This window comes from Lampris incognitus, chromosome 6, assembly GCF_029633865.1.
Source record: "Lampris incognitus isolate fLamInc1 chromosome 6, fLamInc1.hap2, whole genome shotgun sequence".
NCBI lineage: Eukaryota > Metazoa > Chordata > Actinopteri > Lampriformes > Lampridae > Lampris > Lampris incognitus.
In genome coordinates, this window is record NC_079216.1 from 39,251,251 (window position 1) to 39,270,034 (window position 18,784).

Consider the following 18,784-nt stretch of genomic DNA (forward strand, 5'->3'; position numbering starts at 1 on the left):
AGAGGCGTAATCACAAAAGTCAGAGCTCATTTCATCCCAGGGCCAGCGGAACACGGTTCTTAATCCATATCTCACTCCAGGTGTGTTTAATCAACTGACTTCCGGCGGGCTCTGCGTCTGTGGCCAGTGTGTGTCGATAATTTTTCCAACCAACTTTAGATTCAACTTTCGTGTGACGAAACCGTTCACATGCCCCTGATTGGCTAACCCTAACCCCGCCCTTAACCAATCAGAGGCAATTTGTAAATACAAAAAACCACTCACAAGCCCTGATCTTGCTGTAGTCATTGAACCAGGACTTTCCAAATCTGGATTGACAGAGGGAGTAAGAGGTTTAATATTTAAAAGTTTTAATTAAGTTTAAGATACAGTTTTGAGTTCCTTTGCTGATGCTGTGTGCTGGTTGATGAGGTCAATGCGTTTCATGTAGCTCCACTCCTGAATCACTCCATATCCCTGGTTCATGTCTTCAGTGTTTTGCTCTGTACTACTGCTTGTAAACTTTAAATATCACAATGATCACCATCAGTTTCATCTGATCCTTTCGTAAAACGAGAGCACAACATCATGATCAGTCTTGAATTTGATGTGTATCCTATGGCTGTTCAAAAAAATGCCCACGTGTTTGTTCTTACCCAGGTTGTTGAGGTTCTGTTCAAGTCAGTCTAGTTTTACTGTCAGATCCTGATCCAAGACCTTTTCTTGATCCTCCATGCCTGTTGTCCAACTGCATTTCACATTGATGGTGACAAATTAAGAGTAACAAGAACCAAATGACTCCAGCTGCTCACAAGGAGGATTTCTTCATTGTTGCAGTCTGTTCATGCGGCGGCGGCGGCGGCGGGAGGGGGACGGGCGTCTCAAGACATTTTACAGCTTGCTGCAGTAGTGCAATAAAGCAGGACAACTCAGTTCTCACAATCATGCACATAGACCGCTCTAGCCCTGTAGTATTGCAGGTGACGGTTGATTCATGGCTCCTTTCAATAAAATAATGTATGTGTAACCCACTGGTGCTGGAGCATCATCGACCTCCAGTGGCCCACCCAGGCTACTGCCCTACATATGATTCTGGAGACTTTTGTATGTGTGGAAGAAACTTATTGAGTATCACCAGTTAATGTGTAAATGGTTAACTCCAAGTGAATTACACGGAAAAAGGACGACCCAGTGGCAATTTATATTGCACTCCACTCATGAGGGTGGAGAAATGAGTGCGGTCTAAAAGGGAGGAGCTGCACCTTCCTCAACATAGATGGGTACTAACATGGCCAAGCCCACTTCCTCAGCAAAACTGCAATGATAATGCCATATTTGTGAATGATTTCTATGGTGGTAGATGACACGAGCAACTAAAGACACAACAATACAACAATGAAAAAGAAAATCGTAATTACACAAAAACAATATTTAGGAGGATGATCTGTAATTTATTTATGTACATAACAGTTAAAGACAAAGCAGTACAGGGAGATAGGTCTGCAGCAGCAATGCTGATGTTTTGAGGCTTTTTGGGAACGAACTCAATAGTTGACAGTCTTGGCTGGCTTAGTTTCGTCCAGGTCAGCTTCCAAGTAACGGGAACGACGATGGCGACGCAGAATTTCAATAGCCCTCTGTTCTACGGTAGAGGGAACAATCCCAAGATCCTCAAGACCAGGAAGTCCTGGGTACTTCATGTCAGTTGTGTGAAACTGAAAACACACAGGGAAGGGATTACTGGCTGTTAAAGCAGGGCTGATGCTATACAACGCATTTGTGTTTTTGGAGTGTGCAGCACACTACAGAGGGAGAGCTGTGGAGGCTCTGCAGTTAGTTACTGAATTCTAACATGTTTTGGGTTATGCCAGGGGTTTGCCTGGAAATTTAAGTATTTTGTTTCTTACCCTATCTACTTTGTCAGGGGTTGTCCAGGGCTCAAATGGGTTCATTGCAAAAAAACGAGCTATCAAGCTGAAATTAGAAAATGAAATGGTTGAACAGTTATAAGGACACAGTATGTTGCAACAGGGCAATAACAGAGACAGTTGAGGTCATGGCTATACACCCAAGCAAACACAAGAACATTTCCCAGGGTATTGAGTCTAATATGTAACAAGTATCCATTCTTGTGTACTGACTGAAGTGTCCTTCAGAATTATTTAGCTGTCAGTTCAGAGAAATCCCATTTTGGAATAGCAAGGGAAAACAAATTCAGGTGACCACTTACTGATAAAGAGGACGAGGCATGGGGTAGGGCACAAAAGGTCTGTGTGCCATGGCATAGATGTACTCCACCAGATCACGAAGAAGGTAACGGTGGGGACTGGAAAAAAAAAAACAGGCCACATCACATCAATAATCCACCACATAAGGCTTCTTGAAGACTTGTTTAATCTAAGGACCTGCTGGATTGATAAGCATAACAAGACCAATTTTTCTCAGTAAGAAACATACACTGATGAGCCAAAACATTATGACCACATGCCTAATATGCTGCTGGTCCTCCATGTGCTGCCAAAACAGCACTGACCCGCTGATGCACTGACTCCACAAGACCCTTCAGGGTGTCTGCGGTATCTGGCACCAAAACATCAGCAGCAGATCCTTCAAGTCCTGTAAATTGCAAGGTGGAGCCACCGTGGATCGGACTTGTTGGTCCAGCACATTCCAAAGATACTCAATCGAATTGAGATCTGTAGAATTTCGAGGCCAGGGCAACACCTTGAACACTTCATTATGTTCCCCAAAATATTCCTGAACAATGTATGCAGTGTGGCAGGGCGTATTATACTGCTGAAAGAGGCCACTGTCATCAGGGAAATACCATTGCCATGAAGGGGTAAACCTGGTCTGCAACGATGTTTAGGTAGGTGGCACATGTCAAACTGACATCCACATGAATGGCTGGACTCAGGGTTTCCCAGCAGAACACTGCCCAGAGCATCACACTCCCTCCATCAGCTTGTCATCTTCCCACAGTGCATCCTGATGCCATCACTTCCCCTGGTAAACAGCACACATGTACATGGCCATCCACGAGCTAAATGTAAAAAGGGACTCATCGGACCAGATAACCTTCTTCTACTGCTCCAAGGTCCAGTTCCGATGCGGGGTGCCCATTGTAGGTGCTTTTGACGGTGGACAGGGGTCATCATGGGCACTCCGACTGGTCTGCAGCTACACAGCCCCATACACAGCAGGGTGTGATGCACTACGTGTTGTGAAACATTCCATCCATAACCATCGTTAAAATTTTCTGTGACTTGTGCCACAGTAGACCTTCTGTTGGTTTGGACCAGACCAGACAAGATAGCCTTGGGTGCCCAACACCCTGTCGCTGGTTTGTGGTTTGTCCCTCCTCAGACCACTGTCGGCAGGTACTCACCAGTGCTGACCAGAGCAGCCCACGAGCCTTGCCATTTGAGAGATGCTCTGAGCCAATCATCTGGCCATAATAATTTGGTCCTTGTCGAAGTCGCTCAGGTCTCAACTCCTGCCCATTTCTCCTGCATCCAACACGTTGACTATGTTAACTGATTGTTCACTTACCATCTAATCTACCCAGACCTTGACATGTGCCTTTGTTTGGAGATGATCAACTTTATTCGGTTCACCTGTGAGTGGTCATAATGTTTTGGCTCATCAGTGTAACTTGAATGCTCATTAAGAAGAGCGTCAGAAAAAGTGACATGCCAAGAGTGTTGATGGACAAAATATGCAATAATGTCAAGATAATTAGAAACATGGAAAGAAATTTAGAAAGGAACCCCACATACACAATAATGAGATTACTTGTTTTGCAAAATCTTTAGAATTTTACCTGCAAATCTTTTAACAGCAAAATTGTGAATAAATTATATAAAATGTACAATCTGAAGATTGCTGTTTTTGTCTAACATCGATAACATTTTGTCCAACATTCTGACATAGTGATAGTGTTTGAGTTCTCCAAATCCTAGTGACCTGATAAAAATGAAATTGAGTCGCCAGTGCTGTTGTACCAATGCAGCAAATTAGGGGGGCAGCCCCGGGAACCGCCACAGCTGGGACACGAACCCGTATCTCCTGCACCGCAGGCGACAACGTTAACCAGTCGACTAAAGGGTCCGACCCCTTAGCCAAGGGCTACGGAGCCTATTCATCCGTGATCGTTACATTGCCCCCTTCCTTCGGGAAGGGCATCCCCGGCCGGACCGTCACAGCCGGGGCGTGAACTCGTGTATTCCGCACCGTGGGCAACAACATTAACCAGTCGACTAAAGGGTCCACTTATTCGTGTACGTTACACTAACCCCCTCCTTCGGGGGTAGTGGTGCACCTTCTTCACCACCAAACAAACCAAAAATTGAACTGGGATTTTGGCTATTCATTTGGACCTGTTGGTAAAGGTCATTTATATCTTGCTCTGTTGAAGTTGTTTCTTTGCTTCCACTACAAACACACCACTCCTGTATTAATCTTCTGCATTTGGCTGATATGATGAAGACGTAAATCACTATGTGCCAAATCATTTTTTCCTGGCAAGTTGAATTAGATACTAGTAACCAATACCAAATGCCTGGATGTAGCTATCGTAATAAAAAACAACAACCAAGCAATAGAAACTATCAAAAAGGATATTTGTTTACATGTAAATGTTCAAAACTTTAAAAGAAAGCATGTTCTGGAAGAGATTTTAGGAAATTTTAATGACTTTCTGAAATGAACCTGAAAATTTAACTGCCTGAAATGACAATCTCTATTCCCAAGAGGTTTAGGTTTGAATTGAGTAATAATGCTTTTGTTTTATTGCTCTGCAATAATTAAACATAAGTTAAACGGCAAAAAAATTTGCAGGACATTCATGTTTATACCAATAATGTTGCATGTTTTGGGTGTGGTGCACATTTTTCAATTGAGACACAAGAGGAAAGTGAGAGAGTAGTGGGTGTGACAGTGTGTCCCCTCCCTACTCTGGTCATATCGTATTGGTCGAATGTGCTGGACCCTGACATATATCAGCAACACAATACAGGGGCGTTTTGTCTCCGACGCCCTCTCGTGGCATTAGCAAATTTGGGGGGCAAAGAGTATTAACATCCCAACAACTTTAAACTTAAACAGTTCAGGTTGTTTTTGCATTTTACTTCACTTTGTTGCAACTTGTAAATCCACACATATACCCATATCCCTAGCCATAGGGCATCAAACTAAAAATGAATGCTGGTTACCTACCCAACTAGAGCATATGTCTTCCCATCAGAATCAGGGTCTTGGATGGCGCTGATGATTGCTTTGGCCACATCTACCACCTGAGAGATAAAAGAGATGGACCCTGTAAGTAGATGGCCAAGTGTGGTGGAATACAGGTACTGTGTGCAAGATAGATGTTTAACATTACAGAGAATGGCTGTAGTTGCTTACTGTTTGTTTACTGACATTTCATGTTAGTGGGGATGTACACTCACTGGCCACTTTATTAGGTACACCTTGCTAGTACCGGGTTGGACCCCCTTTTGCCTTCAGAACTGCCTTAATCCTTCGTGGCATACATTCAACAAGGTACTCGAAACATTCCTCAGAGAGTTTGGCCCATACTGACATGTAGCATCACGCAGTCGCTGCAGATTTGTCGGCTGCACATCCATGATGCGAATCTCCCGGTCCACCACATCCCAAAGGTGCTCTATTGGATTGAGATCTGGTGACTGTGGAGGCCATTTGAGTACAGCGAACTCATTGTCATGTTCAAGAAACCAGTCTGACATGATTCGAGCTTTATGACATGGCGCGTTATCCTGCTGGAAGTAGCCATCAGAAGATGGGAACACTGTGGTCATAAAGGGATGGACATGGTCAGCAACAATACTCAGGTAGGCTGTGGCGTTGACACGATGCTCAATTGGTACCAAGGGGCCCAAAGTGTGCCAAGAAAATATCCCCCACACCATTACACCACCACCACCAGCCTGAACCGTTGATACAAGGCAGGATGGAGCCATGCTTTCATGTTGTTGACACCAAATTCTGACCCTACCATCCGAATGTCGCAGCAGAAATCGAGACCCATCAGACCAGGCAACGTTTTTCCAATCTTCTATTGTCCAATTTTGGTGAGCCTGTGCGAATTGTAGCCTCAGTTTCCTGTTCTTAGCTGACAGGAGTGGCCCCCGGTGTGGTCTTCTGCTGCTGTAGCCCATCTGCCTCAAGATTCGACGTGTTGTGCGTTCAGAGATGCTCTTCTGCATACCTCGGTTGTAATGAGTGGTTATTTGAGTTACTGTTGCCTTTCTATCAGCTCGAACCAGTCTGGTCATTCTCCTCTGACCTCTGGCATCAACAAGGCATTTTCGCCCACAGAACTGCCGCTCACTGGATATTTTCTCTTTTTCGGACCATTCTCTGTAAACCCTAGAGATGGTTGTGCGTGAAAATCCCAGTAGAACAGCAGTTTCTGAAATACTCAGACCAGCCCGTCTGGCACCAACAACCATGCCACGTTCAAAGTCACTTAAATCACCTTTCCTCCCCATTCTGATGCTCGGTTTGAACTGCAGCAGATCGTCTTGACCATGTCTACATGCCTCTAAATGCATTGAGTTGCTGCCATGTGATTGGCTGATTAGAAATTTGCGTTAACGAGCAGTTGGACGGGTGTGCCTAATAAAGTGGCCGGTGAGTGTATATAGATAAGTGCAAATGTTTTTTTCTTGTACAGCATAAACCAGCTGAATGTTGTAAAACACCACATGTACCTCTATGGAGCTGATCAACTGGTTGCATTGGAAAAGGAACACTTAATATCTTTGATTAAAACAAATTCAAAAAGTGCCCTAAAACAATCTTTGTCAGACAAAATCCTAATCTAAATCTAGTGGGCCCTCAGACCTCTTTTAATGAACTTACATGAATAGGCTGCTTCACCGTCTTCTTCCCCATGGAGATAAGTGGCACGGCTGAGCCAAACCAACGTATGTCTGAAAAGCGCCAAACTACAAATCAAAACACTACCTGCAACTGACATTTTTTAAAGAGAGTTTTTAGCCTGTAAATATTTAAGTTATGGAGGGCAAACTTCTTCACTACTATCACCAGAACAAGGTATATAGACGGGAATGAATGCAGCATGATAAGGAAAGCCAATGGGCCCCTCTAGTGGTGAAATGTGGCAATACCACTCATCAACGGTCGTAATCATCATCCTTCGACCGCAGTCGAGCAATACCAGTATATAGTACTGCCAAGACAACCCAACTGTTTGATGCATAAAATAATTGTGCTACAAACATTATCTGTATTTGACGGATCATAAATACATATGTAACAGAATTACAGACTTTGTTAACCCCCCCCCCCACACACACACACGATAGCTACGGTAGCTTTGAGGGGTATGTGTGCAATTTAGTTTCACCTTAACCATCACCTAGAGACAGACATATAAGCTGTAGGTCATTAGTCGGGTCCGATCTGCCACATACACACAAAAAGACCCACGTGCTAACAGCAGTCTTACTTGCGTAATGGTTGAAGAATCTGTCTTCCCTGCCAAACATCTCAGAGGGTTTCATGATGATGGCATCAGGGAACTCATCTCTCACTGCTGTTTCCCCTACAGCCTGTGGCAAAGATGCATTCCAAGCATTGATCAAAAGCATCAATATAGATCAGACCTGGGCAACTGTGTGCCAAGAATATGCAGGTTTTCCTTCTAACTACACCAGGTGGTTTCACCGATAAATCTGTCCTCTTTGGTTGACTGTGCGCTAATCAATGAAACCCCAATAGAGTAGTGATTTGAGGGAAGGAAAACATGCATGCTCTTTACTCTCCATGGCACAGGTGCCCAGGTCTGATATAAAGTAACTTTACTATTCTTGGATGTGGAGCTTTGATGTGAGAACAATATCGGATAGATATCGAACTATTACTCCTGAAAGTTATTTTTCGGGAGAGAAATGGGCTGCAGATAGAGGCCCAACCCTACCTTATTCCTCAGGTATTTAGAGGGGCTGCGGATATCTGCATTGAGGTGAGACATATGGATGAGCTTTGCGACGCCAGCCTCTCTGGCTGCCTTGGCAATCTGCTGAGGAATGGTGACGAAAACATCCTCAAAGCCATAGTTCCTGTGCAAAGAACAAAGAGAAACACTTACAATCCATTGACTTATGCAATACCGGCAGACAGTCCAGTTTTAAGGATAAGATAAGATGTGCTTTATTAATCCCCATGGGGAAATTCATCCTCTGCATTTAAACCTTCCCAACACACACTGGAAACAGTGGGCAGCCACCTAGCAGTGCCTGGGGACCAACTCCAGTTCTTCTTGCCGTGCCTTGATCAAGGACACAGACAGGAGGAGTATTAACCCTAACATGCATGTGGTGGGAGGAAACTGGAGCACCCAGAAAAAAACCCGCGCAGACACAGGGGGTACATGCAAACGCCACACAGAAAGGACCTGGGACAGCCTGGGGTTCCTTCTTGCTGTGAGGCAACAGTACTAACCACTGGGCCAACGTGCTACCCCATGCTGTAAAATAGTAAAATCTTGCAGCCAGCAAGACAATTAGCAGGTAGTTATAACCATGACTAATACAGTGAAGTCTACATCTGGGCCTTCGTTTATTACAGATGAAAAAAACAGAGCAGCAAGAAAACTAAACAAATCTCGTGTTTATCATTCTTTTGCCTATATTCTGGTCCCAGCATGTTCACAATATATTGGCTACAACAGTGAAATTAATCGTACTGCAAAGAGCCATGCATATGCAAGTTTTCATTCCAACCCAACAGTACTCCATTCGATTTCACCATTTAGTTCTCCCCTGTCAGGTTGAAGGCGTATAATGCTGGGATCAGACTACATGATATTTTTGTCTTTCACAATGGTCACCATGTCAGATTAGGCAATCATAGTGCTATAAATTCTTGCAGTGTTTTGACTGGGAGACTGGCAACACTACAACCGTGACCCCGACCAATCATCGTATGCTGCCTTTCATGATCTTGCATGAGTTCAAAGGTCGTTGGAGAGAAGGGTCAAGAAATCATCAATCATGGCTACAGAACCGTTACGTGTGATGCTGGCAGTCTTGTGTTCCAAAAAAGGAAAAACGATTGTGGACGATGTTGTGGCTAGTGATACTGGGGAGTGATAACCTTGCACAGCTTAACCAGCTACTCACTGGGTTGCTGAAGTGCCTCCGCTATGTCTCAACAACATTTATCTTTTTTGACTCTGTCATGGTACTCCGTCGAGGAAACGTCAACAAGGCAGGGGTATTATTGCCACTGCTCAACCTTTCCTTGGTTTCATTGTTCTACCTGACAGCAGCAGCCCTCTTTCTCTTTGCCATGTTTACATATGTGCACCAGAGAGCACTCTACCATCCTATTGGCCAACATCAAGGAACACGTCGTAGGAGATGTCAGACTAGGCAGCAAAATAAAAAAGTATTCTGACATGCTAGACTTTTCATTGCGGTGTTGTGGGGCATCCCAGATGCCACATCACTGTACTTCGGTTATTAGGGATGCACCAATACCACTTTTTTCAGACCACGTACAAGTACTTATATTTGGGTACTTGCCAATACCGAGTACCGATGAGTACTTAATAATACAATTACAATTCTAACAATGACTTTGGAAACAAGTTTTATTTTCATCAGCTGTTCCTCACTTTCTGACTGTAACAAATTAAATACATAACATGGTGTTGCTGACATCTGACTGCATCGGTGTTGTGTGTGGTTGCATGCCAGCTGTATTTCCCGAGGAGTTTTCCGAGGAGATTTCTGTGTGCATATTGAGTTTTGCCAAGTTATTATGCAGTTGGTTATGCAGGGTTTGGAAGCATAGGCTATATTAACTGGTACTGAATTAATTAATTAGACTTTTTTAACTACAGGATCATGGATACACATTCATTTCATTTATTTTAATGTGCAACAGGAAAACAACCCACAAGGTTGCATTGCCTCTGATACAATGAGGTATTTATTTTAATCATTTTTAAAGACTGTACTTGTTTTTTTCTTTTACACAGTTCTATGGTTTTCACCTAGTGAAGCAGAAAACAAGGCTGGCATGCAACCACACGCAACACAGTCGCAGTGTAGCAGGTAAAACAACTTGCTCCACCCCACCAACATGACGCACTGCATCCGTGCCTGAGCTGTCAGCACTCATCCAAGTTACACATGCTTGTAACTTTATAATTTCTCGCTCCGTTTGGACAAATGACACATTGACGTGTTTGTCTGCTTCTTTGCTGCCACTCCGCGTTGTCTACCTGGCTCTATCTCCTCCTCTTCCCATACAAATGACGAAAAAAGGCACCGTTCACTTTTCACAATTTCAGCAGGAATTGTCTAGTCGGGTATCGGGTGCGGTTGCATCGGAGTAGTTTTACGAGTACGAGTATGAGTACATTAGGGCAGTACTGGACCAATACCCGATACTGGTATCGGTGCATCCCTAACGATTATGTCACACTACATGGGGTAAAGATGCCTGTTGGGCATTCTTGACATTCATAACTGGGCCCGACACTGGAAATTTGTCAGCGATGACTAAATCATGTCAAAATCAGGCTGAATTCGTGTTGTCTGATTCCAACATTAATTAGTAGTGACATCAGCTGGTGTAGAGTTGGGTTGGAATTAAAACCTCCAAAGACATGGTTGTCTGTGGCACATAACCGAATACCACTGAGGTAAGGTTTGTTTGCTGTTGCAACACATGGTAGGGTGCAGAGAACATTTGGGTGAGCAGATTGCAGGTGCTTCAAAGAAGGGGAAAACATCATTCTTAGGCTACCATTAGCCAGCTCCAGAATGGGGGAAGAAGTCCTTTTTCCTATGAGAAAAGTCTGTAGAGTCAGACACACAAGTGTGTACAATTTTTCCAACAAATTTTTTTTTTACCTTGTCTCCCACTCTCTGCCGACCAGGTTGATGACAACATTAGAATGTTCCAAAGCCCGTTTGATGGAATCTTTGTTTTTCGCATCCCAGTCCTATAAGAAAAATGTGAGGAAATGGATTTTAATTACGGTTAAAGATTTACTGATGCATACAGATTAAAGAATACACTGTTCACAACAATTAAAATCTTTCCGGAAGGTGTTACGAACTGTTTTTATGTACTGTACCATGAAAATGAGCTGTCCAAGATCCCCCATGGGTCTCAAGTACATGACATCATACTGATCACACCGATGAGGGATTACAACCTGAGAACCAATACGACCTGCAAAACACGAGTCAGGTGAACAAACAGCCCTTCTTATGTTTAAAAAAAAAATATTGGACAGAAGATCTACTCATGCATTTCTAGGACCCTTCACAGACCACAATGAAACACTTCAAAAATATCCTATTCTCCTAACTGCTTTATAATGGAGTGTAAATATGTATTAATGTTTAGGAAACACAGCCCTAGCTATGGACATTTAAGGCAATAATTCCCTTCAGTAAAATATATCAACTTTTATTATGCCAATGATTTCTTTAATTCAACAAAACAGTTAGCAGTTAATATTCTGCAATGACCAGGAATGTCTTGCAATTTCGACTGACTCAGTTTGGAAAACTTAGTTCAAAAAGAGCACTGTTTCAAAATACAATTAATGTTCCCCTCCAGTCCTCTCCAGCAAAATGCACTGCTTGATACAATAAATTGTCTGATGTGTTTTTTTCTGCAAAATAAGTTAAATTATCTTGCTAAAATCCTGAGAATCACATCTACTCCTTCTCCCTCATTAAAGAAATCCAGAATCTATGAATACGCAAATTATCCCCATACCTCAACTCAAATGTCCCCCGCCTCCCACCTGCAGCTCCCTACCCCTCCGCCGCTTGCCTTCAATGTATACATCTGCTCACAATCGATTCTGCTCATTAAACACAGTAACCTCTGCTTTTCTGTTTTGCTTTCTACTGTACACTACACAATGGCAAGTGGTAATAATCGGGAGTAATTCAGCCAAACATGTTCGAACCAGAAACCGATTCAGCAGCAGCATTAGAAGAAGACGAAGAAGAAGAAGAAGACAAAGAAGAACGGAGGAGGAGGAAATTGGAGAGGGTTGCTATGGCTTGTTAGCGCCAGCAGGGAGGGGGGCACACCTGATACAAGCTGGTGTGATTGTGGAGCCTTTATCCTCCCCGCTGACTGCTGAGCCACCAGTTCACTCTCTTGTGTCAGCATGGCAAGTGAAGCCTCACCACCACTGCCACACTGGGCGGAGGCCAATGTACAGACGATTGAGACAGACAAGACGGCAAGCTGGTGCAGATGGAGAGAGAGACGGAGGGAGAGCTGGAGCAGACCGTTGCCGTGGGGGAGTGCTGGGCTGTGGGCACAGGAACGAGGAAGATGCTGCATGTGCCACGGACAGCAAAGTGTGCCGGGCATGGCTGCTGCCAGGTCACCGTCACTGCAAGGAAGTGGAGCCGGAGAAGGGAGGAAGGGTTGCGAGGTGTGCCGGGGAAAGACTGGTTAAGCTCTCCATGCAGGCCAGATCTGTGGCTGGCTCCATTTAGTCTTTGTGTTTTTATGTACGAGTCATAATAAATGTATTTGTGACTGACGATATTTGCCTCCGTCCCTCGGTCCAAACACTGTCGTGGCAACAGACTTGCCGCAAATAGACATATTAGAATGGTAATGTATTTTTGTTTGTAGGCATGTGAACCCAATGTCTGTAAATAAATTCCACCAATTTCAGCAGTATAATAGAATTTAGAATTTAGTAGAATTTTTTTGGTAGATAGTGGAAGGAAACACCAGAGTCCGGTTTACATCCAAAAACTACACACTCTACCATATTTGCTGTCAAAACTTTCACTATGCTAATGCAAACTCACTCTCTGTACTGACAAGTCAACTCTTCGCAGGAGGATTCGGGTTTCTTTGCATATTAGACAGCGATTGGCTTTCAGATATGTGACGTACCAAATCTAGCTTGCCTGGGGTACATTTGAATCTCAGATTTTGAGGACATGCACAGACAGCTCTTGACAAACTTTGCACAGATACAAGTCAAGGTTAGACATTTTAGGGGACACAAACATAAGAAAAACATTTTACAGTGGAGGGGATCTTAAAATACTTGTTTAGCAGTAGTTGTTATGAAGGGGGTGTGCTGGGGGGGGGCTTGTTTGAGTTATTGCCAATTAAGACAACAGAATATTGGCTAGTTTGAATGTCTTGACATGTCTTGAAATAGCTCGACATACTTGAAATGTTGCTTCACAGTCTAATGCTTTATCATTTCTGTACAAGGTTGTGTTGATAACCCACCCAGTCTGTTGACCACATATCGACCAAGGAAACCTGTAGCTCCAAAAACAGTGGCAGCTATTCCGCTGGATGAGGAGCGACCCCCTTTCCCTTTGGGGATGACAGCTTGGTGCAGTTTCCTCTGCTGGCTAGTTGCAGGGATGGCTGAGAGAGCTGCAGGGGAGCAAACACCTTCAGACAGGACAAAAGAAAAATCACAAGCATTTCAACATGACCCGAGTCAAGTTCTAACCTAGATCATGAGTTCAATCAGAATCCTCGACCTTCCGTCATCACGATTAACTTTTGTGTCTTGTTTTGCTTAAACTGCAATACAGACTTTTCTAGACTTTTTGAAGAAGTCTAGAAAAGAAAGGGAGGATGGAAACCAATGACGGTGGCATGAGATTTAAGTCATTCTAACAAGCTAGAGGAGAGGCAAGGGAAAACGAGTCCACAAGTGAAGAACACAAAATTGATAGATTCTTTAGGTTAATGCAATACTGTGCGCCACCTGATCTGGGGAAGCTTTGTTTTGAAGTGAGGCAAGCTGGAGCTAACCACTACAGCAACTAAATGAATATAAAACGTTATTACAGATACGTTTGAATTGACTTAGCATACCCCTGCAATGGTTTTGGCAAATGGTCACATACTAGTGTTGTTTTGCTAAATAGGTTAGCTTAACATGAACTTAAAACCTTTCGCGTAACTACTGGTCAGTTAACAGCGTTGTGGACATAGCTAGGTAGGCAGGTTTACTCACCTACAGGTGTCTAAACAGTGGGAATATGATAGTAGTAATAAGATTGTTTGTGGCTCTAGTCTACAAGATTAATGCACATAGCAATTTTAGCTAGGGTTGTTAGCAAGGTCACCTAAGACGACGTCGCGATCTAAAGGCATACGTGTGTTGGGATGCCATGCAAACATAAAGCCTTATTGACGAACCTGGACTCGGGTATATTCAGGTACCAACCAAGACAAAACTATTTATTTCAAGCTCACCCGAAATTTTAGGAAGGACACTCGCAGGACGGCAAACCAACACTGCGGTCGCCATTTTTTCGTACTACGGCATTAAGAATGGGACAAAAGTAGGACCTAATAGGATTGACCGTTATGTCGCCCCCTGCTGCTTGGCCTTTAAACTACGGCGGGGCTCCCACTTTTTTTATAGGCAATAATTTTCCAGAAATACTTTTGCTTGGACATAAAAGACAGCAATTGCCAGCAGGAGATCATATTATTCAGTATCAACTGTCAGTGGAAAGCCTCACTACACAACCCCTACGGATGGACAGACAGACAGGCTCCTCTCTCTCTCTCGCACACACACACGCGCGCGCGCGCGCGGATTGGTTTTGCATTAATTGTTAGCTTACTCGCATACACTACGTGTACGTGTACATTTATGACCGTCAGACCTTACCGGACTAATTGTTCTACACTTGTGTGCACCTCCTATGGTATCTTGGAACACCAGCAACCGACGGCAGGCGGAGACCCACGAGGCTGAACTTGGGCTTCATATAGGTTCTTCTTATTCGAAGTTTCCGTTCCACCTTAAAGGTGACGTTGTATCGCCTATAGGGAGCTCTGTTTAATCAGTTTTCAAAACTGACAGTCCAGTTTGCATTTTTGTATGGAATGTATTTCAGCATGTGGAAAAATCTTTGTTAAAAAGCTCAGAATAAAAAAAAATAAAAAAAAAACAAAAACAAAAACATGGCACGTTAGACTTTAATAAATGATCAAATAACGTGATTGCACTTTCTGCTTACTTACCATGGTTCTCTCTCCTAAATATCAAAAACTCAACAATCTGACACTGTGGCATCACACTGTTATAACTGACTACCAAAAATCCTGAGATATAAGACATTTTACTGCAGCATATTGTTTTAGGACCCTCTGAACATGGCATGTGTGATTATATGGTCATAAGGAAGTGTGATTGCACTCTGTCTAATGGTTATGAATCTACTTCTCAATTTTCAAAAAGTTTCAAGAATGTTATACTCTGGTGTGATAAGCAATATGTGTAAACATACAGAGATAATTATACAGATAATACACATATAATTATATCTTTGGACCTCTTATATTGTGAAATTGTGAACACGTAACCAGTTCTATTGCACATGACCTTTATGCCATGGGCCTTACAACACCCAGGAATATCAAATAAATATATCACATGAGTCCTTAATGAACATATATTTGTAGTATACATAGCTTTTATAGCTGAGATTTTAAACATGGATTGACATTCAACAGCTAAAACTTGTATTGACACTATGTTCAGTAAAAGAGATATTGTATTTGCACGTTATTCATTTGACATTGTGTTTAAACTGAAAAAAACTTCAATTAATAGATGGCAGTCACACACTTATGGCCTCAACACAAATGTAATATACTGACAAAGCCAACATTTTAGCATGGCAGTCTTCGTCAGGTCTTCATTCATTAATTCATTAATTCATTATCCAAACCACTTATCCTGCTCTCAGGGTCTCGAGGATGCTGGAGCCTATCCCAGCAGTCATTGGGTGGCAGGTGGGGAGACACCCTGGACAGGCTGCCAGGCCATCACAGGGGCAACACACACACACACACACACACACACACACACACACACACACACACACACACACACACACACACACACACACACACACACACACACACACACACACACACATTCACAGCTAAGGACAATTTAATACGGCCAATTCACCTGACTTTGGAATATATAAAAACTCAGTCTTTGGTGTCCAAGTGGCGTGGCAGTCTATTCCGTTGCCTACTAACACGGGGATCGGTGGTTCGAATCCCCGAGTTACCTCCAGCTTGGTCCCTATAGAAACAATGGACGTGTCTGTGGGTGGGAAGCCAGATGTGGATGTGTCCTGGTCGCTGCGCTAGCCCTTCCTCTGGTCGGTCGGGGCGGGGCGTCTGTTCAGAGGGGAGGGGGAATCGGGGGGAATGGCGTGGTTCTCCCACGCGCTACGTCTCCCTGGCGAAAGTCCTCACTGTCAGGTGAAAAGAAGCAGCTAGCGACTCCACATGTATCGGAGGAGACGTGGTAGTCTGCAGCCCTCTCCGGATCAGCAGAGGGGGTGGAGCAGTGACCAGGATGGCTTGGAAGAGTAGGGTAATTAGCCAGGTGCAATAGGGAGAAAAAGGGGGGGGGGTCTTTAAGTAGGAGAGGACACAACTGTTCTGTAGCATGCTGCAAACATGTAATTTGTTTCCATGACATTTAAAATTAGTTTCTAAAAGGCCCTAGAAATTTATTTGTCATAAATTACAGAATATATTAAAAGATCTTGATATACAATCTACTACTACTACTACTACTACTTTTGGCTGCTCCCGTTAGGGGTCGCCACAGCGGATCATCCATTTCCATTTCTTCCTGTGTTCTGCATCTTCCTCTGTCACACCAGCCACCAGCATGTCTTCCCTCACCACATCCATAAACCTCCTCTTTGGCCTTCCTCTTTTCCTCTTCCCTGGCAGCTCCATATTCTGCATCCTTCCTCCAATATACCCAGCATCTCTCCTCCACACATGTCCAAGCCATCTCAATCTTGTCTCTCTTGCTTTGTCTCCAAACCGTCCAACCTGAGCTGCATACCTCCACCTCTCCAGGCTCTCCTCAACCTGCACCCTACTCTCGCTACAGATCACAATGTCATCCGCGAGCATCACCATCCATGGAGACTCCTGCCTGATCTTGTCTGTCAACCTGTCCATCACCATTGCAAACAAGAAAGGGCTCTGAGCCCATCCTTCATGTAATCCCACCTCCACCTTGAACCCATCTGTCATTCCAACCGCACACCTCACCACTGTCACACTTCCCTCATACATATCCTGCACCACTCCTACATACTTCTCTGCAACTCCCGACTTCCTCATACAATACCACACCTCCTCTCTCGGCACCCTGTCGTATACTTTCTCTACATCCACAAATGCCCAATATAACTCCTTCTGGCCTTCTCTGTACTGCTCAATCAACATTCTCAAAGCAAACAACACATCTGTGGTGCTCTTTTGTGCATGAAACCATCCTGCTGCTCGCTAATCATCACCTCTCCTCTTAACCTAGCTTCTATTACTCTTTCCCATATCTTCATGCTGTGGCTGATCAACTTTATACCTCTGTAGTTGCTACAGTTCTGCACCTCATCCTTGTTCTTGAAAATTGGTACCAGTATGCTTCTTCTCCTCTTCTTAGTATTCTCTCACTTTCCAGGCTTGTGATAAACAATCTAGTTAAAAACCCCACTGCCATCTCTCCTAAACATCTCCATGCCTCCACAGGTATGTCATCAGGACCAACTGCCTTTCCGCTCTTCATCCTCTTCATAGCTGCTCTCACTTCCTCCTTGCTAATCCACTACACTTCCCGATTCACTATCCCTACATCACCCAACCTTGTCTCTCTCTCATTTTCTTCATTCATCAGCCCCTCAAAGTACTCCTTCCACCTTCTCAGTACACTCTCCTCACTTGTAAGCACATTTCCATCTCTATCCTTGATTGCCCTAACTTGCTGCACTTCCTTCGCTGGTTGGCCCCTCTGTCTAGCCAATCGGTACAAGTCCTTTTCTCCTTCCTTAGTGTCTAACCTGTTATACAACTAACCATACGCCTTTTCCTTTGCCTTTGCCACCTCTCTCTTTGCTTTATGCTGCATCTCCTTGTACTCCTGTCTACTTTCTTCATCTCTCTGACTATCCCACTTCTTCTTTGCCAACCTCTTCCTCTGTATAATTTGCTGTACTGCCTCATTCCACCACCAAGTCTCCTTGTCTTTCTTCCTCTGTCCTGATGACACACCAAATACCTTCCTAGCTGTCTCCCTCACTATTTCTGCAGTGGTTGCCCAGCCATCCGGCAACTCTTCACTACCACCCAGTGCCTGTCTTAACTCCTGCCTGAACTCCACACAACAGTCTTCCTTCTTCCACTTCCACCATTTGATCTTCGGCTGTGTCTTCACTTGCTTCCTCTTCGCTGTCTCCATAGTCATCCTATAGCACACCATCCGATGCTGCCTAGCTACGTTCTCCCCTGTCACCACCTTGCAGTCTCCAATCCCTTTTAGATCGCGCCTTCTACATAAGATATAGTCCACCTGTGTGCAATTTCCTCCACTCTTGTACATCACCCTGTGTTCCTCCCTCTTTATGAAATATGTATTCACCACAGCCATTTCCATCCTTATCGCAAAATCCACCACCATCTGTCCTTCCACATTTCTCTCCTTGACACCATACCTACCCATCACCTCCTCATCACTTCTGTTCCCTTCACCAACATGTCTATTGAAGTCTGCTCCAATCACCACTCTCTCCTCCTTGGGTACACTCTCCACCATGTCATCCAACTCACTCCAGAATTCTTCTTTCTCTTCCATCTCACACCCAACTTGCGGGGCATATGCGCTGATAACATTCAGCAATGCACCTTCGATTTCCAGCTTCATACTCATCACTGTCTGACACTCTCT

At 43.9% G+C, this 18,784-nt stretch overlaps 1 protein-coding gene across 2 annotated transcripts; it reads right to left on the reverse strand.

Annotated features, from left to right (window-relative positions):
* Positions 1-1,508: 1,508 nt before the first annotated feature.
* On the reverse strand, positions 1,509-14,318 carry ndufa9a (NADH:ubiquinone oxidoreductase subunit A9a). 2 transcript variants are annotated; one of them, XM_056282054.1, is made up of 11 exons: positions 14,263-14,318; positions 13,276-13,446; positions 11,123-11,220; positions 10,896-10,987; positions 7,949-8,090; positions 7,478-7,580; positions 6,868-6,938; positions 5,197-5,273; positions 2,210-2,305; positions 1,887-1,953; positions 1,509-1,694 (listed from the first exon to the last, which is right to left on the reverse strand). In XM_056282054.1, exons 1-11 carry the CDS (start codon positions 14,315-14,317, stop codon positions 1,524-1,526), a joined length of 1,143 nt encoding a protein of 380 aa, XP_056138029.1. In that variant the 5' UTR covers position 14,318; the 3' UTR covers positions 1,509-1,523. The 2 variants fall into 2 exon arrangements, with proteins under 2 accessions (XP_056138029.1, XP_056138031.1); XM_056282056.1 differs by having other exon boundaries at positions 13,276-13,428; positions 14,263-14,317.
* Positions 14,319-18,784: the final 4,466 nt, after the last annotated feature.

Bases quoted from the DNA above. Each gene is read 5' to 3' on its own strand.
- ndufa9a (XM_056282054.1), bottom strand. From the start codon at position 14,317: ATGGCGACCGCAGTGTTGGTTTGCCGTCCTGCGAGTGTCCTTCCTAAA. The intron at 7,581-7,948 runs GTAGGGTTGGGC...TCTTTGCCACAG, and splicing joins CTAAATACCTGAGGAATAAG to GCTGTAGGGGAAACAGCAGT. The intron at 6,939-7,477 runs GTAAGACTGCTG...GGCGCTTTTCAG, and splicing joins ATTCTTCAACCATTACGCAA to ACATACGTTGGTTTGGCTCA.